Genomic DNA, 24,974 nt, shown 5'->3' with positions numbered 1-24,974 from the left:
AGACAGCAGGAGCTGTAGATATACTCTGATTGATCGGCTATGAAAAGCCAACTGTCATTTACTTCGGAGGTGCTGACCTGTTGCACCCTCTACAACCACTATGATTATTATTATCTGACCCTGCTGGACATCTATGAACATTTGAACATCTTTGCCATGTTCTGTTATAATCTTCACCAGGCACAGCTAGAAGAGGACTGGACACCCCTCATAGCCTGGTTCCTCTCTAGGTTTCTTCCTAGGTTCCGGTGTTTATAGGGAGTTTTTCCTGGCCACCGTGCTTCTACACCTGCATTACTTGCTGTTTGGCGTTTTAGGCTGGGTTTCTGTACAGCACTTTGACATCAGCTGATGAAAGAAGGGCTTTATAAATACATTTGATTGGTTGATTGATAATTGCGCACTCAACTCACTCAGGGGCTTCAATATATCAGACAAGTGAAAATTATGGTCAGTAAAGAAAACTTTAAGCTCGTCTCTCAATTTAAAAAAAAAAACATGTCAATACTTTGCCCCTTGATAACCAGCGCACTGCTGTATGTTGTAAAAGCGTTACATGGTCGCTGCCCATATCATTGCATAGTGCAGAAAATACAAGATTTCAGGGGCCTTGCTTTAACAAAGTTAACAATTTTCACTGTAGTGTCCAAAACATCTTTCAAGCTGTCAGACATTCCCTTGGCAGCAAGAGCCTCTCGGTGGATGCTGCATTGTACCCAAGTGGCGTCGGGAGCAACCGCTTGCATGCGCCTTATCTCTCGACTATGTCTCCCTGTCATAGCTTTTGCGCCATCAGTACAGATACCAACATGAGCAGCAGCTACTTTTGGCTACATACAGACCGTTAGTGGAATTCCTGCGAGAGAGTAATGGTTAATGTGATTGGATGTTAAGTATTTGACAAGGCTACCTGTATTTGACATTGTGTTATTTTATTGAACACTAGATAAATCAAATTAAACTTTGGCAGTGAAACAAGGCTACTCAGGCAAGAAAAAAACCTCACCCAACTGTTTAGCCCCATTTTTTAAATGTCAATCACATTTGTATTGGGCATACACCTGATGTCATGGTCGGTACCCCAGTTTGGGACTACCTGAATTAATGCATTTCCAAAGCAATACACTCAAGCCTGCTTTTTGCTGTAAAAATGTAAAAGTGGCAATACAGGGGGCTAATTCACTAGACTCAGCCTGGCAGAAGCTGATCATTACAGGGGTAAATCAGTAGTTGAAACAATAACAAAGCGGAGTCCCTGCCACTGATTCGGTAACCAGCTGAGGGATGGGGCTGGAAAAATGTAACCACTCTCAAATTCATATACAGAGTTATGAATGCAATGATAAAGCATGCATGATAAAATTATAGTTTACATTTAATTTATTTTGGCTAAATAGTTTGTTTACATTGTATATAGATTTGCACACACTACATATATTTTTCTTTTGTGTTATTGTCTGTATGTTTATTTATCCCATGTGTAACTGTTGTTTTTGTTGCACTGCTTTGCTTTATTTCGGCCAGATTGCAGTTGTAAATGAGAACTTGCTCTCAACTGGCCTACCTGGTTAAATAAAGGTGAATTTTAGATTTTTTAAAAAGTACGTTAACAAACATTGGACTAAAAGGAGCTTATATTTTGGGTTAAAAGACAACTCAATATTAAACTGTTCAGAGGAGAATGTGTGAAATCAGGCCTTCATGGTTGAATTGCTGCAAATTAATCACTAAAGGACACCAAGAAGAAGAGACTTGCTTAGGCCAAGAAACACGAGCAATGGACATTAGACCGGTGGAAATCTGTCCTTTTTTTTGGTTCCAACCACCGTGCCTTTGTGAAACGCAGAGTAGGTGAATGGATGATCTCCACGTGTGGTTCCGATCGTGAAGCATGGAGGAGGAGGTGTGATGGCGCTTTGCTGGTGACACTGATTTATTTAGAACTCAAGGCACACTAAACCAGCATGGCTATCACAGCATTCTGCAGCCATCCCATCTGGTTTGCGCTTAGTGGGACTATCATTTGTTTTTCAACAGGACAATGAACCAAAACACACCACCAGGCTGTGTAAGGGCTATTTGACCAAGAAAGAGAGTGATGGAGTGCTGCATCAGTTGAACTGGCCTCGACAGAATTGAGATGGGTTGGACCGCAGAGTGAAGGAAAAGCAGCAAACATGTGCTCAACATGTGGGAACTCCTTCAAGACTGTGCAAAGCTGTCATCAAGGCAAAGGGTGGCTACTTTAAAGAAAATATATTTTATTTGGATTTGTTTAACACTTTGGTTACTACATGATTCCATATGTTATTTCATAATTTTGATGTCTTCTCTATTATTCTTAAATGTAAACAGTAAAAATAAAAACCCTTGAATGAGTAGGTGTGTCCAAACCTTTGACTGGTACTATATGTGTGTCTGCATCAGGAGATAAAGCGGGTTCCACATATGTCCATCTTACACAAACTGCATGTGCCAATAAACATTTTCTCAGGGACTGAAATAGCTAAAGCACTGTTTTGCAGCATAGCCTATTTTAGATACATCTATTTTATTAGATTGTTAACATTAGCATACTAGTAACATATTTAGCTTTACAGTTTCTAGGAAGTTTTGAATGTAGGATATAAAGCTTTAAAAAGCTTAAATTTTCCCCTAGAAAAAAATTGTACTGTACTTATATTTCTATTCGTTTAGATCAGGGAAAGGGTCAGGGAAGAAGAGGGATGGTGAACAGTAGATTACACAGTATTTGGTTTGACACAGGTCAAAGGTTATTCCAAACTTTGGTGACTTTTGTGTAGTTGGGTGTGTCACTGTGACAAAATACTCCAAGGTAAGAATTCATCAATGTAAGAGATGATTTAGGTTGCTTTAGACCACACTTAAGTATGTTGGTGATTCCCCTTCTAGAAGACTGTTTTTTGTTTAATCACTATCTGTATGAGCAAACAAGACAATGGTTCAGCTTTCCAAAGTGTTTTTCCTGCATCAGGCGTCATATGTTCAGTGGTTAATAATAGGTTAGCCAACCTGCAAAGCAAGCACTTCGAAAACAGTTGGTGTTCTTTCGTACTTTACAGTGCAAATGGCTTTGATGCATAAGACCACAAAATTAAACTTAGGAGAGATTAAGATGTAGATAAACTAGAAAAAAAACATGCTATAAATGTTTCTTGCAGTCATAATGTCAGTCCACTCAAATTTGTTTCCATCCACCTGACAGGTGTGGCATGTCAAGAAGCTGATTAAACAGCATAATCATTACAAGGAAAGGACACTATAAATTCCATAGATTAGGGCCGGATGAAATCATTTAAATTGACTGATTTCCTTATGAACTGTAACTCAGTAAAATCTTTGAAATTGTTGAATGATGTTTTTACATTTTTGTTCAGTATGTGTATTTGTATCATTTATTTTTTACATATTGTTAGTATTTTAAAATCATTCATTCTTAACTAAAGTTACTTTTCCAGAACTGTGTTGGTGTTTTGGTGGCAAGATGTACTCCCTTAATGCCATGTTGAAGAGTGGGTTTGTAATTGTCTCCAAACCAATGCAGTGACTAATGCAAATAAATCACTAGATGCAGGGTTTGTTTTGAATCAGGTCACAACTAATTTATTGCGGCACAATAGTGTATAGACATTCACATCAATTCCACAGGACAGTAGAGGGTCCGTTTAACCATTTTGAATAGAATGCTCTTTCTGTACATCCTCTGGCGAGCATATCATAAGCTCTTCATTTTTTTACATTTGACATTTTTTAAATGTTACCTTTATTTTACTAGGCAAGTCAGTTAAGAACAAATTCTTATTTTCAATGACGGCCTAGGAACAGTGGGTTAACTGCCTGTTCAGGGGCAGAACGACAGATTTGTACCTTGTCAGCTCGGGGATTCGAACTTGCAATCTTTCGGTTACTAGTCCAACGCTCTAACCACGCTCTAACCCTGCCGCCCTCTTTGCCAACAGGAAACGCTCAAATGTACAATGCCACAAATGGTGGGATCACTTCAATATAAGAAGTTAGTCAAACGTATAACACCACTGTGTGATTGGACTGATACATGTTCTGTAGTCCATATGTTACCATATCATAATAACAAATCGTTGGAATTAGGTTTTGTTTTAGGTTTCCTGTAAGTTTTAGATTCTCATCCTATTTACTGATTTGGAAAGAAATGGTGAAATAAATGTTCATCGGTGGTAAAGTTTGATGTTTAAACCTTTAAAATGTTGGAACAGAGGATAACAATTGTGGTTAAATCATGTACTAATCTAAGCAGGGCAATCTGGACAATGAACAGTATATTCACACGTCTGTATATTCACCCATTGTCCTACAACACGGTGTGTAGAGCCGTTGTAGGAGTTATGATACTTTCTGGAATGTAATTTGGGTCCGTATTCTTAAAGCATCTTAGAGTGCTGATCTAGGATCGACACTTCTATTCATAGGCGCTGGGCACATCTCTCCTGTTTGAATAGACTATAGCGCGTTGGTTTTAATGAGTCTCTTCCGCTCTTCTTTGTCAAAATTGATATTCCATTCACAATCAATGGAAAACAAGAGACGTGACAACATGAATTAAGGCAGACCACACTAATATGTAAACCTTAAAAGCTAGCTTGTCCAAAGAAAACTGTATTTGCCATAACTACAATGCTTCATGATGCTTTCCAAGGGATATGTACTAATCTATATATTATGGTTTATGATTAAGGAGTGACCCAAGCATGTACACAAGCAGATTTTTTTATCACATGAATGCATATTTTGGCATATTTTACCATAATCGTTTTAACTGTACGTTGCAGTTAAAAATGAAATCGTTAAAAACAAACAAACACATTGGACTGACTGACTGGTCAACAGGTACCGCAGTAACTTACCATGGTTTCTTTTCATGTGAGAGAACAGCTCTTGTCTCTTGCTTAAGGCATGAAGCGATGGCAGGAGAAGGAAAGAGCTGCATGTTAGTGGTTTGGCATCTCAGTTCCCTTCCAATTCACGCTTACGTTTGATGTCTAGCCACAAAATGTCTGGAACATTCAAGGTTTTTGGGTATACTATTTCTCTCCTATTGGGATGTCAATATTGTAAGAATTCAAACTCATATAGTTCTTGCTTTTCTTTAAGACACAAGTGCAGGGTTCTGGAATGGTCTCGAACTGATCTTGACTGACTGTCTGCGGCAGCCTCAATACGCCCTTACCCAACACTTATTCACACGCAAACAAGAGAAAAGTACTCCTCAAAAATAAATTGCATCGAGAGAAACACCCACAATGACAATAACATTAGTTTATAAGACTGAATCTGGAGAAATTATCAAGGCACCAATATTCCTCCTCGTTTTGAAAAAAAGGCAACCCCGGTTTTCAAATTTCCCCCATTTAGAAAAATATGTACAAAAAAGACAACCAATGGACTGGTAAAGTTACCGTTTCTAAAAGTGCACATCAATGACAGTGACGATCAGTATTCTGTCCATGGGTGAATGGCCTCCTAGGTTACTACAAGGTGGTTCTAGAGGTCACCGTGGGGCTACAGGACAGTAGGACAGAGCTGGAGCAAGGTCACACACAGGACTGGGCAGTGAGATACACACTTCACTCGCTCTACAACATCGATAAAGAAACACCATTTCATAAAGTACAAGTCTCTCTACCGCACCCTCCAGAATATTCACATAAATAACTATTTGAGTTACAAATCGGCCAGCGGGAAGAGCTACAATAGGCAGGAGAAAAAACATCAACAATAGGGCCTTTCGGGATAGGGATTAAAAAAAAAGTACCATCTTTGGGCGATAGGAGGGTGTATGTGATCTGTCCAAGATTCTCCCTTACACCCTGACCCACCACTACCCATCAAGTTTCTTTCCCGTTTTCCCTCTGTCTCCTCTCTGCTCCTCTCCACGGCGTGAGTAAGGGCCACAGGTGGAGCACTTCTCAGACCGTCCAGTAGAGGGCAGTGGTGGCAAGGTCAGATGACTGGAGCTCCAAAGCACTTGAGGCACCACTGGACATTGCTGTTGGGTGGCCGGTCAATCTTGTGCAGAGCCTTGAGCTGCTCTGTGCTCAGACCATCAAAGGCCTGGCGGTATTCACGGTCAAAGGCCTCTGTTGGAAACACAGGAGGGAAGAATATCCAATCAGAACATGATAGAAACCTGGAAATATATATATTTTTTTATACATAGCTTATCAAACTCAGGATAGAAAAGCTCATAGTAGCTGTGGTAACTATAGCAGTCTCAACAACAGTGGTTGATTGGAATTACCCAAATCCCAGTCTTGGTTTAAAGAGAGTGGTTGGGTTATGAAAACAGTTCACTCACCGACGTCAATGTTCTCCCGTCCCAATGCCACAAGCGCCAGGAAGAGGATCTCCCTATAGATACCCCTGATAAAGAGACAGATCGATTGATTCATGAATAGATCAAAACAGTACAGACAGACACCAACAGAGAACATTGACAAATGCAATGCTTTCGTCTCACAAAATGGATCACCCAAAACCATAAGCTTCAGAGGACGTACCTTTGGCGTTTGACCTCTGGGTGCCGCTTGACCTCTCGGAGGAGCAGATTGATGGGGCCGTATACGTCGTTCGTCTGGATGCTGCGGACGATGCTGTTGAGGAAGGTCCGTGTCTCCTGATGGTCCGTGGGGGCCAGGGTGGCCTTCTTCTCCACTGGGGAACAACAGAGTCATTACTCATTACATTCACTGTTCAATACATTAGAATAATGTATGTTATGGGTATAGATATTTTTAATAGCAGACATCTTGTCCATTAATGAATATGGCCAAAAATACATCACACACGCAGACAGAGACCCAGAGAGCGAATGCAGTGTTCTGAGGATGATTGCTTGATCAGACGTAAGAGCTCTCGCTCTCGGTCTCTCTGTACTCACGCAGGGTCCTCCAGCTCTGGTAGAGGGGATCGCCAGGCTCCTGGTGCAGGTTGATGTTGTCCCACAGCAGCTGCACATACACCTGTTTACTGTCCTGGGACAGGGAGGTCTGGGGGAGCTGCAGACATGGTGAATAAAAAAATACAGACAAACAGTCATCTTCTGTTACCCGACTTGAACAGTGCTCCAGTGTGATCATAAGTAGAGAGAGCAATGTTCCTATCTGCATAAGATTGACCACTAGTCTATTGTTACAGTACTCTCATGTGGAGAGGAGTAGTGTGTGTGTGTGTGTGTGTGTGTGTGTGTGTGTGTGTGTGTGTGTGTGTTGGGGCTCTGCATGGTCATGTACCTGTACTCCATTGTTGCAGTGTTCTGAGGTGAGGATGAGGCCGGGCAGGTAGCTGGGCAGGTCCAGACGACAGAAATAAAACACCAGGTTCCAGAAGATGATGGGGTGTTGACTCAGGAATTTATGGGTGTAGATCACCTGGTTGTGAATTAAACAGTGCTCAAAAGGGGTACTACAGCTTATTGTTCAAATATGTCAAGTCACTGGGATGATAGAAACAGCAAAAGCAAGGTTGAAATCTGAGCAGATCATCTGCTAAATGACTTAAAAAGTAAATGGGACACACATACAATAGCATCTTGACATCATTGACACATAAATAAGTCATAATTCATGTAACAATCTATGGGTTCCATTTTGCGGTCCTGTCTAGTTGAAATGTTGCATCTTTCTGAACATTCTTAGGTCTGTTAAATGTGCATTACCTGGTCCCCCTCGTTCTCTAGTAGGGTCTCCAGTTCTTTGCGGAGGACCAGGGGGCTGAGGTAGGGCACAGACACTGGCATGGGGTTGGGCCGCTTTTGTCCCAGGCCATCCTGAGAGAGACATACAGACGGCTTTAGGCAGTTGCGTAACTCCTGACCATCCACACAAGATATAATTTGTCGGAAGGTGAATGGGCGCCCCAGTCTGAGGTCCTGAGCAGGTTTTTCGTCAAGGATCTCTATGTACTTTGCTCTTTTTCATCTTTCCATTCGATCCTGACTAGTCTCCCGGTCGCTGAAAAACATCCCCACAGCATGATACCGCCACCACTGTGCTTCACAGTAGAGATGGTGCAACGCTTCCTCCAGACATGCCAGTTGGCATTGAGGCAAAAGAGTTCTATCTTGGTTTCATCAGACCAGAGAATCTTGTGTCTCATGATCCGAATCATTTAGGTGCCTTTTGGCAAACTCCAAGCGGGCTGTCGTGCCTTTTTCTGAGGAGAGGCTTCCGTCTGGCCACTCTACCATAAAGGCCTGATTGGTGGAGTGCTGCAGAGATGGTTGTCCTTCTGGAAGGTTCTCCCATCTCCACAGAGGAAGTCTGGAGCTCTGCCAGAGTAACCATTGGGTTTTTGGTCACCTCCCTGACCAAGGCCCTTCTCCACCGATTGCTCAGTCTGGCCCTGGCGGCCAGCTCTAGGAAGTGTCTTGGTAGTTCTAAACTTCTTCCATTTAAGAATGATGAAGGCCACTATGTTTTTGGGGACCTTCCATGCTGCAGAAATGTTTTGGTACCCTTCCTCAGATCTGTGCCTCAACATAATCCTGTCTCTGAGCGATACGGACAATTCCTTCGACCTCATGGCTTGGTTTTTGTTCTGACATGCGCTGTCAACTGTGGGACCATATATAGACAGGTATGTGCCATTCCAAATCATGTCCAATCAATTGAATTTACCACAGGTGGACTCCAATCAAGTTGTTGAAATATCAAGGATGATCAATGGAAACAGGATCCACCCGAGGTCAATTTTGAGTCTAATAGCAAAGGGTCTGAATACTTATGTTTTTTACTTTTAAAACATTTGCTAAAATGTCTAAAAACCTGTTTTCGCTTTGCCATTATAGGGTATTGTGTGTAGATTGATGAGGATTTTTAAAAAATGTAATCCCTTTCAGAATAAAGCTGCAACAAAATGTGCAAAGAGTCAAGGGTTTGAATACTTTCCGAATGCACTGTAACTGCATGGCCAGTATAGATGCTGCACTTTTAGAGTACCGGAAAATTACATTTCAATGAAAGTCCACAAACAGAAAGTCATTTTCGACGCAAAGATGAATTTCAATTGATACCCTGAATTGACTTTACTGAAATGTAATTGACTCAAGTCCTGGAGTGGTAAGGATTGCAACGACATTACTGGGACATTGTGAGGACATTATTGATACGTTATGAAAACATTCTAAGGACACTCACCACCTCTGTCAGGCTGCAGGGCAGGCTGGTGGTGGACACGCCGTGTCCGGGTTGTCTCTGGTAAGAGACCAGGCTCTGTAGTGGCCCGCCTACACTGTTACTGCGCGTCAGAGAAGTCCCCCGCTTCCCTGCCTGGTGTTCCAGCAAGCCCAGAGGGTCCGACTGAGCCGGCTCCGGTACCGGTACCAAACTGACAAACGTACAGAGGAGAGGGCAAATACAGAGACATAGGAACTTTTAACAAACATTTACAGCAAGTGCGAGTCAAGTCGTCAGCTTGTGATGTTTCGGCTCTGACAGTTCAATTTAAAAGAGGAAGAAGTTAGCATCATTAGGATACACGTGATGCCCTTATAATAGTATCAAATATATTTAGAACTGGCCTTGAGTGGCGCAGTGGTCTAAGGCACTAGCTTGCAGTGCTAGCTGTGCCACTAGAGATTCTGGGTTCGAGTACAGGCTCTGTCGCAGCCGGCCGTGACTGGGAGAACCATGGGGCGGTGCACAATTGGCCCAGTGTCGTCCAGGTTAGGGGAGGGTTTGGCCCGGCAGGGATGTCCTTGTTCCATCGGGGACTAGCGACTCCTGTGGTGAGCCGGGCGCAGTGCACGCTGACACGGTTGCCAGGAGTACGGTGTTTCCTCTGACACACTGGTGCGGCTGGCTTCCGGGTTAAGTGGGTGTTGTTGTCAAGAAGCAGTCAAGCTTGGCTGGGTTGTGTTTCGGAGGATGCCATGTCCGTACGGGAGGTGCAGCGATGACACGAGACTAACTACCAATTGGATGCCACAATATTGGGGAGAAAAAGGAGCGTTGGAAAAAAACTTTTTTTTAACACACAAATATATATATTTAAACTCAGCAAAGAAAGACATGTCCTCTTACTGTCAACTGCATTTATTTTCAGCAAACTTAACAAATATATATATGGTAAATATTTGTATGAACATAACAAGATTCAACAACAGACAAACTGAACAAGTTCCACAGACATGTAACTAACAGAAAGGGAATCATGTGTCCCTGAACAAAGGGGGGTCAAAATCAAAAGCCAGTAAGTAACTGGTGTGGCTACCAGCTGCCTTAAGTACTGCAGTGCATCTCCTCCTCATGGACTGCACCAGATTTGTCAGTGAGATGTTACCCCACTCTTTCACCAAGGCACCTGCAAGTTCCTGGACATTTCTGGGGGGAAATGGCCCTAACCCTCACCCTCCGATCCAACAGGTCCCAGACGTGCTCAATGGGATTGAGATCCGGGCTCTTCACTGAATCCTGTCTTGCAGGAAATCAGCCATACTGCTCCTTTTGAGCGTGGTGGCATTGTCATACTGGAAGGCCAGGACAGGATGAGCCTGCAGGAAGGGTACCACATGAGGGAGGAGGATGTCTTCCCTGTAACGCACAGCGTTGATTGCCTGCAATGACAACAAGCTCAGTCCGATGATGCTGTGACACACCGCCCCAGACCATGACGGACCCTACACCTCCAAATCGATCCCGCGCCAGAGTACAGGCCTTGACGTAACGCTCATTCCTTCGACGATAAATGTGAATCCGACCATCGCCCCTGGTGAGATAAAACCCTGACTCGTCAGTGAAGAGCACTTTTTGCCAGTCCTGTCTAGTCCAGCGACGGTGGGTTTGTGCCCATAGGGGGCATTATTGCCAGTGATGTCTGGTGAGGACCTGCCTTGCGACAGGCCTTCAAGCCCTCTGTCCAGCCTCTCTCAGCCTATTGCGGACAGTCTGAGCAATGACGGAGGGATTGTGCGTTCCTGGTGTAACTCTGGTAGTTGTTGTTGCCATCCTGTACCTGTCCCGCAGGTGTGATGTTCCGATGATCCTGCTGAGGTGTTGTTAAACGTGGTCTGTCACTGCGAGGACGATCAGCTGTCCGTCCTGTCTCCCTGTAGCGCTGTCTTAGGCGTCTCACTGTACGGACATTGCAATTTATTGCCCTGGCCACATCTGCAGTCCTCATGCCTCCTTTTAGCATGCCTACGGGCACATTCACGCATATGAGCAGGGACCCTGGGCATCTTTCTTTTGGTGTTTTTCAGAGTCAGTAGAAAGGCCTCTTTAGTGTCCTAAGTTTTCATGACTGTGACCTTAATTGCCTACCGTCTGTAAGCTGTTAGTCTTAACGACCATTCCACAGGTGCATGTTCATTATTTGTTTGTGGTTCATTGAACAAGCATGGGAAACAGTGTTTAAACCCATTACAATGAAGATCTGTGAAGTTATTTGGATTTTTACGAATTTTCTTTGAAAGACAGGGTCCTGAAAAAGGGACATTTCTTTTTTGCTGAGTTTATATATAGAACTAAACCAAGATACTTCATCTGTGTTCTTTTCAATGGGAGCAAATTAAGCACAGTGGGCAGAGTCAAGAACAAGCTAACGAGACCATATTGGCGCATTCCAACATGCATTTGCATATTTCTGTTAGGGAACGTCTGCAGAATGTAGGCCCAGTTGCATTTCCTCTCCTCACCAGATTTATACATCCGGTGAAACATCTGGGTTCTTCCTGTGTTAGTATAGTCACCAAGTCATTCATGAAACAGGCATTTCTGTGAACAGACCTCTTGTGAGTGGCGGTTTGGCTGGCTGGAGCCTCCCCTGGGTGCTCAGAGGAGGATTCTGGGAAGCTGATGAGGTCCGGGCGCGGGGTGTCGGCTGCACCCCCAACCCCGAGCACGGTGGAGTCTGTAGTTGTGGGCTGGTGGCTGGTGCTGTGGATACTGTCTCCTGATGCACTGGGCTTCAGGTAGAACCTGTAGGAGAGATCAACACTTTGAAACAGAATAGAGCATACACAACTATCCAGCCATATACAGTACTGTGAAAAAGTATTTTCCCCATTTCTAGTCGTCTCTATTTCTTATATTTTTATACTGAATGCTATCAGATCTTCAACCAAAACCTAATTTTAGATAAAGGGAACCAACAATTACATACTTATTTAATTCATTTCATAAACAAAGTTATGCAACACCCAATGCCACCTTTAGCTGCAATGACTGCAACCAAACACTTCCTGTAGTTGTTGATCAGTCTCTCACGTCGCTGTGGAGGAATTTTTGCCCACTCTTCCACGCAGAACTGCTTTAACTCAGCGACATTTGTGGGTTTTCAAGTATGAACTACTCGTTTCAAGTCCTGCCACATCTCTATTGGGATTAGGTCTGGACTTTGACTAGGCCATTCCAAAACTTCAACTTTTTAGCCATTTTCATGTCGACTTGATAGTGTGTTTCGAATCATTTTCTTGCTGCATGAACCAGCTGAGCTTCAGCTCACAGACGGATGGCCTGACATTCTCCTGCAGAATTCTCTGATATAGAAGTAACCGTGAATTCTGCTCTGTAAATGTAAGTCATCCAGGTACTGAGGCAGCAAAGCGTCTCCAAACCATCACACTACCACCACCACCATGCTGGACCGTTGGTATAAGGTCCTTAGTGTGGAACGCGGTGTTCGATTTGCCAGGCATAACGGGACCCATGTGGTCCAAAAAGTTGAGACTCATCTGTCCATAGAACATTCAGAGTCTTGATGATCATCCAGGTGCTTCCAGATGCTTTTTGGCAAACCTGAGTCAACTTAAAGTCATTTACAACATTAACAATGCCTACACTGAATTTCTGATCAATTTGATGTTATTTTAATGGACAAAATGTGCTTTTCTTTCAAAAACAAGGACATTTCTAAGTGACACCAACCTTTTGAACGGTAGTGTATATAAAACAGGGAAATCACTGGGTTTTAAACCGGGAAAATGTACTATTAAACAGATCTATTCAACGATCAACAAATCCACAGACACCCACGCTGTGTTGGTGCGCAGGTCGTGGAACTCGACGTGGAGCAGAGGCAGAAAGGCAGCGCGGCAGAAAGGACAGGTGGTGTTGAGGTTGGAGTCGTCTGCCGTCCAGCCCGCCATGATCTCCTCGTCGTACACCAGACACTCACAGGACCGACACAGGGAGCAGCTGGACATCAGTACCTAGGAACATGCGGAAACGCACACACACACACACACACAGAAACATTACAGATGCACCTGGCATAGGCTACTTGAGGCTCCCTGGCTAGATAACAGCAGCAAACTCATGTTATGGATAGCAAGATATCACATTCTATAATGACTCTCTAGCTCCCATGTATGTACTGCCAGGTTATTAAAGCACTTGTACTCACTCTTTGACTCGGTGAGACAGTATGTTGAGTACTGTAGCCAGTAATTGTGAGTATGATATTCTCACCTCTAGGGCACAGTTTTGGTAGATACTTGAGGAGCTGGTGTGGTGGGAGCCTTGATCAGAGTCTGGACCTCTCCCTGGCCGTCCTGGAGTCACTACACACACACACACACACACACACACACACAGAGAGAGTATACAGTCACTCACTTCTACACAGTTTTCAACCATACACCCGTCTACATATTTGTGTGTTAACTGTGCGCGCAGAGGTAACGTTGCGACTGTTTATACGGGTAACATTGCGACTGTGTATACAGGTAACGTTGCGACTGTGTATACAGGTAACGTTGTTTGTCTCTGCATGCATATATAGGAGTATGTGAGTATATGCCTAAATACTTTTGTATTTATATAAGCTGTGTGTGTGCGCGCGCGCGTGCGTCTTACGTGTGGAGTGAGGTCCTCTCCCTGTGTCACTGCTGCTACTGCTGCTGGCCAGGCTGGTGCTGCTCTGTGTCAGTCCGTTGGACACCAGGCCTTGGGTTGGCCCTCTGTGGGTGGGACTGTCCCCTCCTCCACCCCCTGACAGCATGGACTCATCCAGCCCGGCAGGGAAACTATCCCTATCCCTGTAGCCCGGGGCCAGCTCATCCTGGGGAGAGGGGGGAAATAAGAAAAAATTCAAACTTCCAAACGATTGTGAATCTTCATATTATTCCCATGTACAACATTGAATGCATTCTACAATATGATTTGCGAGGTGAAACTGAAATGAGAAGCTCTGCTTGAATAATGAAAGTCTTACATCATTTTTCTGTATATAATGGTGTTTGACTGTGTGGTATCTATATCATCCGGCTGTTGCAGGTTATTTTTGTGCAATTAATTACCATTTTACGGTTATTTCTTAGTTAATCTATGTATGTATGTTCTGCAGTCCATCCCCGCTCACCTCGTCATCGGAGTAGGAATAGGCGGAGGCCACAGCCCCCCACACTTTGCTGGCCAGGTTCCCTGCCTGCTTCATGCCTGACTTCAACACGTCCATCTTGGGACCAGAGAGCAGGGTGTCCATCTTCATGCCTGAGATGGAGTTGATGACCGAGCCCAGCGAGCCATTTTGCGATGACCTCACCAGCGCAGTCAGTGACGACCTCGGGCTGGCCACAACACCGCGGCTCCTTGTGGCCATAACGGCGAAGGTCTTGGAGCGCGTGACAGCAGCAGGGCTGCGTTTGGGCGTCGAGTCCCCGCTTGAACCCCCTGGGTGTTTGACAGGGGGCACAGGGAGGCTGGACCTCCGTTCTAGAGCTTGTTTAACTGGGGCAGTGTCCGGGGAAGAGTCCCCTCCCTGCCCCCCCTGCTGGAACTCCATACTGGAGGACTTGGGGCCCAGTGGGCTTCGCAGGCTCATGTACATCTCAATCTCGTCTGCCAGGTTTCGGGACACCACGGCAGGCAGGGAGTGCGGCAGCTCCTGGCTGGTTACGGAGGCCAACTCTTCGTGCTCTGAGACCAGCAGGGAGAGGGGATCAGCCCCCACATCCACCTCCTTCATCTCCAGGGTTGGCAGAGAGCTATCACCCCTTCCCCCTGAATCTCCTTCCTCTTCCAACTTCAGTCCCATCTCATCCTCCCCGTCCATTCTCTCCTCCTCTTTCCCTAGCCCCTCCTCCAATGGGGTTGGGTCCATTACAGGACCCTCCTCCTCTGACAGTTTCCCCAGCATCGGACAACGCCCCTCCTCTGACTCCAACTCCTTAAAAAGGGCCTTTGATGGTGGATTTGTAGGTGGTTGGGTGGTGCCACACCCAGAAAGGGCATCGGCGAGGATTCGGGCATCGGCACCCATGCGTCTCGCGATATGATCCACACCATTTTTCTCCATCAGCATGCCGGCACGACTCTCGACGCTGAAGCTGCAGCTGCGCTCCGAGAAGGCCTTCTGGCGCTGGCCCTGCCCCTGAACTGCAGGCCCCGTCTCCCCAGAGCCACCCGGGGCTGTAGACTCACCCTCCTCCGGCAGAGAGACATTCTCGCTCTGGCTGCGCAAAGAGAACAGCTTCCCTGGGGCTGGTGGTAGAGAGGAACACAGAAGCATGCCTTCAATTCTGGGGACCTTTTTCTGTCCGGAAGTTTACTCAAATAAACCACCCCCCCCAGAGTTCAGTGATATTGCAGACGTTACCCTTAATATCAAATGTGTCAACCTCAGATTGAGATTAGGTTTATAAGTTTGGGTCTGCTCCTGTCACTTACCAGTTTCTCCTCTCTTCATGGCAGTATCGAAGCTCCCTCCTGTGGACAGCTTGACGATGCTGGGGACATGTGGGATGGCTTCAACAGGGCTGGTGGGCTCCGCTACGACCACAGAACTGTCCACCGAGCCAGCTATGTCCCCACCTGAAGAGACATTATCCCACATCAAGTGAACATTTTTATTTTATTAATTTTTGCTGACAGAAAATCCTGAATAAAAATGCATGCTCAACCAGCAGATGCGTTCTTCTAGATTAGACTGGCGTATATATTTTGGAAATGCCTAATTTGGTTACCATTGTGCTGTGCTTTGTGCTTGCTGCGGTGATCCACATCGACAAGAGGGGCTGCTGATGGAGCCAAATCCACTTGCACCTGATGCAGCTCATCTTTAGAGCCGTAGCCCTGGTCAGACTGACCTCCTGTGGGACACAAACATATTGTTGTCATCTACCCAGTCCGTTCAGATCTGTGCATATCTAAGGAGTTGGGGCTCGGAGCTATAGGCTAGTACCTAGGGGTTAGGGTCTAGCAGCAAGGGGCTGGGCAAAGTTGTGTGAGTGGCCTGGTCCAGTGTTTCCAGGCTGCAAGCCTACCTGTGCTGCAGCCTACCTGTGCTGCAGCCTACCTGTGCTGCAGCCTACCTGTGCTGCAGCCTACCTGTGCTGCAGTGGTTGTCCGTGGCGGCGTCTCCTATGATGAGGCTGCGTGCGAACAGCGTGTGATCCTCTCCGTTCACCTCACTGGAGTGGTCTGCACTCCCGTGGCTCAGCACGTCGCCGCTCACCGACACCACTACAGACAGAGAACAAGCCTACATCACTTCCTGTGTCCCAGATCAGAGTTTTAGGTGAGTAAGGTAAAAGGGAGCTACTGCCCTTTAACATGTAGTAGTTATACAAAGAAACAAAGCAATACAGCCTGTACAGTATAATACTGTATTATTGTGAATCAACATTACTGTCCTACAATCAAGCACTTATTCATCACATTGCATCGTTAAAATGGATTTAAAACATTTAGAAAGAAATATGAATTTGGTGCAAAACCTGTTGTGATTCTACTCCAACCTAAGTGAAGGACACTCTCTCATGCTCTGTCCCTGTAGTGTTCTGACACCTCACCTGTCGTGATGATGGTGGGTCCTTTCGTGGCGGGCATCCGGTGGAGTGCCTGTTTAAATTGGGCCACAGTGCGCACCACGTTGCGAACCTTGGCCCACATGAAGAGACCGCTGCGGTTCCGACTTGGCCAGGGGCCTTCCAGAACAGCCTGGAGGAAAGAGCAGATTGCAAGTTAACATGGACCTGCTTTGAATTTAGGTATTTGTATGAGCTAGTTTAAAGTGCCCTAATCTTAAATGTTTGCAGATATATAAGATACAAGCAATATGGTGGAATCTCCACCACTAAACATCTTAAAGGGATAGTTCGATATTTTGGTAATGAAGCCCTTTATCTACTTCCTCAGAGCCTGATAAACTAGTGGATACCATTTTTATGTCTGTGTCCAGTATGAAGGTAGCATGCCAATGTTTCCTGTAGACTTCCAGTCATTGCACTAACGCTAGTTAGTATTATCTCACAAAACTACTGCAAACTTCCTTCATACACTGAAATGGTGTCCATGAATTTTTCACTCTCGGGAAATTGCCCAAATCTATCCCTTCAACCCTATCCAGACCAAACACTGAAGGGTCAAAGGAGATGGGTCAGGGAGCTAATTGGACTGTATGTACATGTAACTGCCAAAATAATGGAAACACGTGAGTAAATGAGGCATACAAAGTATATTGAAAGCAGGTGCCTCCAGACAGGTATGGTTCCTAAGTAATTAACATCCCATTATGCTTAGGGCCAAGTATACAAATACCCAGTTGCCCATTATTTTGGCAATATACATTAATATATATATATATAACAAAAGTTGATGGTTGCTGATAATGGGCCTCTGTACGACTGTAGATATTCCATTTAAAAAAACCTGCCATTTCCAGCTACAATAGTCATTTACAACAATAACAATGTCTACACTATATTTCTGATCAATTTGATGTTATTTTATTGGATAAAAAATATTTCTAAGTGACCAAACTTTTTAACAGTAGTGTATACATACATGTCTCTGTCACCAAATCTCAACCCAATTGAACACTTAAAGGAGATTCTGGAGCGGCGCCTGCGACAGCATTTTCTACCACCATCAACAAAACACCAAATTATGGAATTTCTCGTGGAAGAATGATGTCGCATCTCTCCAATAAAGTTCCAGACACTTGTAGAATCTGTAACAAGGCGCATTGAAGCCGTTCTGGCCAGCGGCCAATTAAGAAACTATTTTGGCAGTTACCTGTAAGTGTATGGGCTGGTTAAAGTAACCCACCTTGTTGTAGTAGCCATAGGTGATTGCGTTAGGGTGCACCCCTGCCTTCTTCATCTCCACCAGAACACGGACGGCCATGACCGGCTGACCGTATAAACCACACAGCTGCATCACTACACGGTAACACACCTACAGAGGGAGAGATGGTGGCTCATAATAACAACCTAATAGCTACAGTATACTTCCACTGTAGTCGTTACCCCTGTAGTGGAAATGGCGCACACACACACACACACACACAATGTTAACATTGACAAACACACCCCCCCCTTACATACCAATCCCCACCCCATCCCCACAACCCCACAACCCAACCCCCCTCCCTTCACCTCATCCAGGACCTCCACCTCAGACGTCCTCATCTTGAGCAGGACGTTGTAGGCTTGCTGCATGGCCCAGCTCTTTGACTGGACCAGCCTCACCCCCACGGGCAGACAGATGAACCACAGACTGTAGCAGTGGCTGAACAGACACTTGGCCCACAGCGGAGGGTCGGAGTAGAAGCGCTTGGCCATCTTGTAGGCCAGCTTGATCTCCTGCAGAGGGGCATTTCTGTTCAGTTTAAATTAGCTTTATTTAATGGGGGTGGGAGACATGAATACAATTGAATGATTATGTGTGATTCCAGATGATTTTAAGTTTATTATTATCTTGTGCTATTTCCTCATGGTCAGAGTTGGGAGGAGAGTGTGTGACTGTGCACGTTCCTAATGGTGAACCTTCCTTCCCTGCCTCCGTACAACAATGGCCTAATAATACTGCATGTGTCCTTCTGAGGTCTTTCAAGTGCCACAGAAATATTAACACCCACATACTGACACCCACCACGTTTGTGGTATGTGTGTGAATATAAAAATGTGTGGTGCATAGTATGGAATATATTTATATAATTAGATTAGTAAAAATAAATGTTTTGTAAAACCCATGGTATACGGTCTAACATACCACGGCTTTCAGCCAAATCAGCGTTCAGGGCTCGAATCACCCAGTTTATATTATGTAATCCATTTATTTTCAAGGTACTTTTTAGGTCTTCTACATGTAGCCAGACAAGCGCTACACATACACAGCAAACAGTTTGGTCTGACCTGGAAAAATATATTGGCCTCCCACAAAAGCAGAGAATGACAAAACAAGACAAAATAAGCCCGTTTCCTGGGAGGTCTATTATTCTAAAAACGGGTCACAGTGACCCCCTTTCCCCTCCCCCAAAACACACACACCCCCTCTTCCATCTCTGTCCAAAGTAAGCTGGTTGTCTGTACTTGGCCTAGACAAAAGTCAAAGAGCAGCAGCGTTATAGCCCAGAGTCTGCTATTCTACTCTGCCCCATTGTAAATAAGTTGCTGCTGATGACAGTGGTGAGTGACTTATTTTTATTAGAACCAGCCTGTGTACCATTCCAGAAGGAGAATGGTTGTCCAAAATGGCACCATATTTCCTACATAGTGCACACACTACCCTATAGGCCCTGGTGAAAAGTACAGTACTATATAGGGAACAGGGTGCCATTTGGAACACCAGGTGAGAGAATGACTCAGCAGCCGACAGCGTCCATGGCACGCAACGTTATTCCCTGATTGGGGAATTGGTCATGTGGTCAGGGCAGTAGACAGGACACAGTGAGTAAAACTAAAATGATCAGGACAATGTTGTTGACCAATGTGTGTTGACAAAGATGGCGCTGCAGTGAATTGTAGCAGTTTTACGGGCTCCTGAGCAGTTCTGCTTTTTTCCCCCCTTTTTTTTAACATAATGTCTCCGCCATAATTTCCTACGACCAAAAACAGCATCTGGACATCAGAACAGCTTCGAGGCACGCAACACTGAACCATGCATGAGAGCCCCAGCTGATCAGAACTGTGTGATCTCGCTTTCCAGAGCCGATGTGAGTAAGACCTTTAAACAGATTAACATTCGCAAGGTCCACGGGGTCAGACAAAATACCAAGACACGTACTCAGAGCATGCGCTGACTAGCTGGCAAGTGTCTTCACTCACCTGGTCTGTAATACCAATTTGTTTCAAGCAGACCACCATAGTCCTCATGCCAAGAACACCAAGGTAATCTGCCTAAATGACTATCGCCCCTTAGCATCATCAGCCACACTGACCATCAACACATGGGCCCCTCAGGGGTGTGCAATTCATCCCCTCCTGTACTCCTTGTTCAACCAGGACTGCGTGGTCTCTGACGACAAGTGGTAGGACTGATCACCAACGACGATGAGGCAGCCTATAGGGAAGAGGTCAGAGACCTGGCATCGATGGGGCTGTAGTTGAGCTGGTCAAGAGCTTCAAGTTCCCTGGTGTCTACACCCACTTAGGAGGTTGAAAAGGTTTGACATTGGCCCTCAAATCTTAAAAAACGTCTACAGCTGTACTGCCATCCAGGACCTCTATATCAGGCGGTGTAAAAGGAATGCCTGAAAAATAGTTAACTCCAACCACCCAAGCCATAGACTGTTCTCTCTGCTTCCGCATGGCAAGTGGTACCGGCACATCAATCCCGACACCAACAGGCTCCTGAGCAGCTTCTATCCCCATGCCATAAGACTGCTAAATAGCTAACTAAATACACCACATGACCAAAAACATGTGGACACCTGCTCATCGAACATATAATTCCAAAATCATGGGCATTTAATACGGAGTTGGTCCCCCCCTTTGCTGCAATAACAGCCTCCACTCTTCTGGGAAGGCTTTCCACTAGATGTTGGAACATTGCTGCGGGGACTTGCTTCCATTCAGCCACAAGAGCATAAGTGAGGTCAGGCACTGATGTTGGGCGGTTAGGCCTGGCTCACAATCGGCGTTCCAATTTATCCCAAAGATGTTAGATGGGATTGAGGTGCAGGCCAATCAAGTTCTTCCACACCTATCTCAAAAAAACATTTCTGTATGGACATCCATTTTCTGCATGGGGGCATTGTCATGCTGAAACAGGAAAGGGTCTTCCCAAAACTGTTGCCACAAACTTGGAACCACAGAATGGTCTAGAATGTCATTGTATGCTGTAGCGCTAAGATTTCCCTTCACTGGAACTAAGGAGCCTAGCCTGAACCACGAAAAACAGACCCATTATTCCTCCTTAACCAAACTTCACAGTTGGCACTATGCATTGGGGCAGGTAGCTTTCGACTGGGATCCACCAAACCAAGATTTGTCCATCTGATTGCCAGATGGTGAAGCGTGACTCACCACACCAGAGAACACATTTCCACTGCTCCAGAGTCCAATGGCGGCGAGCTTTACACCACTCCAGATGACGCTTGGCATTGCACATGGTGATCTTAGCCTTGTGTGCGGCTGCTCAGCCAAGGAATCCCATTTCACGAAGCTCCCAACAAACAGTTATTGTGCTGACGTTGCTTCCAGAGGCAGTTTAGAACTTGGTAGTGAATGTTGCGAGCTACAGCACTCGGCAGTGCCGTACTGTGAGCTTGTGTGGCCTACCACTTCGCAGCTAAGCCATTGTTGCTCCTAGACATTTCCACTTCCCAGTAACAACACTTAGTTGACCGGGGTAGCTCTAGCAGAGTATAAATTCGACGAACTGACTTGATCCTATGACAGTGCCACTTTGAAAGTCATTGAGCTCTTCAGTACGGGCCAATCTACTGCCAATGTTCGTCTATGGAGATTGCATGGCTGTGTGCTCGATTTTATACATCTGTCAGCAACGGGTGGCTGAAATAGCCAAATCCATTCATTTGAAGGGGTGTCCACATACTTGTGTGTATGTATGTATATATGTGTATATATATATGTGTATATATATATATGTATATATATATGTGTATGTGTATATATATATATATGTGTATGTGTATATATGTATGTATATATGTGTATGTATGTATATATGTATATATATATGTGTATATATGTATATATATATGTGTATGTATATATATATGTGTATGTATATATATATGTGTATGTATATATATATGTGTATGTGTATGTATATATGTGTATGTGTATGTATATATATATGTGTATGTATATGTGTATGTGTATGTATATATATATGTGTATGTATATATATATGTGTGTATATATGTGTGTATATATGTGTGTATATATATGTGTATATATATATGTGTATATATATGTGTATATATATGTGTATGTGTATATATATGTGTATGTGTATGTATATGTGTATGTATATATGTATATATGTGTATGTGTATATGTATATATATGTGTATGTGTACATATATATGTGTATATGTGTATGTGTATGTGTATATATGTGTACATATGTGTACATACATATGTGTATGTGTACATATGTATACATGTACATATGTGTATATGTACGTGTATATATATATGTGTATATATATATATGTATATATATATACATATACATATATATATATATGTGTATATATATATGTGTATATATATATGTGTATATACATATATATATATATGTGTATATATATATGTGTATATATATATATGTATGTATATATATGTGTATGTGTATGTGTATGTGTATGTACATACATACATACATACATACATACACACACATATACATATATATATACATACGTATATATATATATATATACACTCCATAATTTGCACACACACACACACACACACATTTATATTGACTCTATAAACTGACTCTACAAACACTCCCTCACATACAATCATCATATACACTGCTGCTACGCTGTTTATCATATATCCTGATGCCTAGTCACCATAGCCCTATACATATCTACCTCTATCGATCCAGTACCCCTACACATTGTAAATATGGTACTGGAACTGACCCTGTGTATAGTATGCTTATTTACTTTATCGTGTTCTTGTTTTTATATCTCGTGTTTTTGTTCTACCTTGCTATTTTTAGTATTAGATTGTTATTGATTATTGCATTTTAGGGGTTAGAACTTGCAAGAAACGCACTGACATTAAAAATGGAAACACACCCTACTGCACGCACACACTTTGCACTAACTATGAGCACACACTGGATTACCCACACACACACAATACGCCCACACACACACTTTCACACTCACCACGTACGCTCTGCTACGGTTTTACCCATCCTGTTGCCTAGTAACTTTACCTCTAACTATATGTACATACCCATCTCAATTTCCTCATACCACTGCACATCGACTCGGTACTGGTACGTCCTGTATATAGCCATGTTATTTTCACCCTTTATTGTTATTCACTGTGTATGTATTCCTCATGTTTCTATTTTATCTTTAACTCTACATTGTTGGTAAAGGACCCGTAAGTAAGCATTTCACGGTCAGTCTACACCTGTTGTTTTTCAAAGCGAATAAAACGTACTGTACCAGAATTAGCCTGTTACACCTGATCCTCTGGTTGACCGTTTATGTTATTGTACACATCATTGCATCTACCCCATGGTCCTGCCACTGTGCGCGCGCGTGTACCTGCTTGGTCCTCTTGGCCAGCAGTGCAGGGCTGCTGGACAGGCTGGCCCCTGGTGTACTGCTCCTCAGAGCTGGTATCACCTCTTTGGGACGGTCAAACAGGTCCATACGCAACCGAGGGAAACTCTTATAACTAACAGAGAGAGAAAGGGAAAAAAAACACCAGAGGTATGAGAGTGAAACTAATGCAGACTGAGCCAGACGTCCACTGTAAAACACTACCGGTCTCACTGGTGTTATTGCGCTGTCAATGTGTTGGTGGTGCAGCATTGTATTGGGGGGTAGCTCACCTGTAGCGGGTAGGGGGATCAGATTCGTCCTCGGTGGTGGGAGGTTCTGGGGGCATGACGAAGACTGTATGCTCACTCCTCTGTGATTCGTCTAGTTCCATGAGCTTAGTGTCCTCCGAGGACTCACCCTCCACCTATGGAAAGGAAAACATGTTCTCAGTGTCAGCGCACATGGCCACCCACCCACACCCCCCCACACACACACACACACACACACACGCACACACACGCCTCCCGAGTGGCACAGTGGTCCAAGGCACTGGATCGCAGTGCTAGCTGTGCCACTAGAGATTCTGGGTTCGAGTCCAGGCTCTGTCACAGCCGGCTGCGACCGGGAGACCCATGGGGCGGCACACAATTGGCCCAGCATCGTCCGGGTTAGGGGAGGGTTTGGCCGGCAGGGATGTCCTTGTCCCATCGCGCACTAGCGACTCCTGTGGCGGGCTGGGCGCAGTGTACACTGACATGGTTGCCAGGTGTACGGTGTTTCCTCCGACACATTGGTGCGGCTAGCTTCCGGGTTAAGTGGGCATTGTGTCAAGAAGCAGTGCAGCTTGATTGGGTTGTGTTTCAGAGGATGCATGGCTCTCGACTGTCACCTCTCCTGAGTCCATATGGGACTTGCAGTGATGAGACAATTGGATACAACGAAATTGGGGAGAAAAAGGGGTAAAAATTAAATAGAAAACAATCTATAAATAAAAACACAGACAAATCAAAATCACTAAAACCATTCTTCTAAAGCATAAAAAGGAGAGTTGGAAAAGGAGATGTTTTAAAACTTGATTAGGGTCGGAGGGATTACCTTAGTGCCTTTGTCGTTGCCTTTATCAGAGGGAAATAGCTGCAGGGGGAAAAAAGTAAAAGAACAGATTAAATCAGAGGAAAATGAGCCTTCCTCCGTCAGTCTCCCCTGGAGAAATGTTACGACTGAGGCAACAATAAAACACATTTAAAAAAGAGAAAATTGACATTGCTCTTGGGCCATGTTCTTATCTAGCAGGGTTTGGGGGGGAAATTCCAATTAAAAAATCTAAAAAAGTGAAGTTTATTTTGAAAGATACATTTTCAATGAATTAATTGATGTTCAATTCACTTCCTGGCTTGATGGGTGTTATAATGGAATTGGCCAACCCAGCAGGCAAAGCATAAAAAATGGCATCATTACAAGCAGTTTTAGCTGCAGGGAACACTGTTGGA

At 44.4% G+C, this 24,974-nt stretch overlaps 1 protein-coding gene across 1 annotated transcript in view; it reads right to left on the bottom strand.

The window, feature by feature from the left end:
- Positions 1-4,748: 4,748 nt before the first annotated feature.
- LOC118391947 (DENN domain-containing protein 4C-like) overlaps positions 4,749-24,974 on the bottom strand; it is a 59,328-nt gene continuing 39,102 nt past the window's right edge. Inside the window, exons 14-34 of the mRNA XM_052459448.1 lie at positions 24,580-24,618; positions 23,775-23,908; positions 23,485-23,617; positions 18,374-18,580; positions 18,045-18,173; positions 16,787-16,934; positions 16,323-16,457; positions 15,959-16,084; positions 15,663-15,806; positions 14,356-15,476; positions 13,851-14,055; positions 13,464-13,555; positions 13,029-13,204; positions 11,781-11,972; positions 9,192-9,381; positions 7,712-7,822; positions 7,287-7,424; positions 6,935-7,052; positions 6,555-6,708; positions 6,353-6,417; positions 4,749-6,134 (exon numbers count right to left, since the gene is read on the bottom strand). Coding sequence (XP_052315408.1) covers positions 5,998-6,134; positions 6,353-6,417; positions 6,555-6,708; positions 6,935-7,052; positions 7,287-7,424; positions 7,712-7,822; positions 9,192-9,381; positions 11,781-11,972; positions 13,029-13,204; positions 13,464-13,555; positions 13,851-14,055; positions 14,356-15,476; positions 15,663-15,806; positions 15,959-16,084; positions 16,323-16,457; positions 16,787-16,934; positions 18,045-18,173; positions 18,374-18,580; positions 23,485-23,617; positions 23,775-23,908; positions 24,580-24,618 — 3,894 coding nt within the window. The 3' untranslated portion in view covers positions 4,749-5,997. The remainder of the gene's footprint in view (positions 6,135-6,352; positions 6,418-6,554; positions 6,709-6,934; positions 7,053-7,286; positions 7,425-7,711; positions 7,823-9,191; positions 9,382-11,780; positions 11,973-13,028; positions 13,205-13,463; positions 13,556-13,850; positions 14,056-14,355; positions 15,477-15,662; positions 15,807-15,958; positions 16,085-16,322; positions 16,458-16,786; positions 16,935-18,044; positions 18,174-18,373; positions 18,581-23,484; positions 23,618-23,774; positions 23,909-24,579; positions 24,619-24,974) is intronic.

Source organism: Oncorhynchus keta, chromosome 13, assembly GCF_023373465.1.
Source record: "Oncorhynchus keta strain PuntledgeMale-10-30-2019 chromosome 13, Oket_V2, whole genome shotgun sequence".
Taxonomy (NCBI): Eukaryota; Metazoa; Chordata; class Actinopteri; order Salmoniformes; family Salmonidae; genus Oncorhynchus; species Oncorhynchus keta.
Note: the sequence above shows the minus strand (reverse complement) of the source record. Positions and strands in the feature narration are given on the sequence as shown.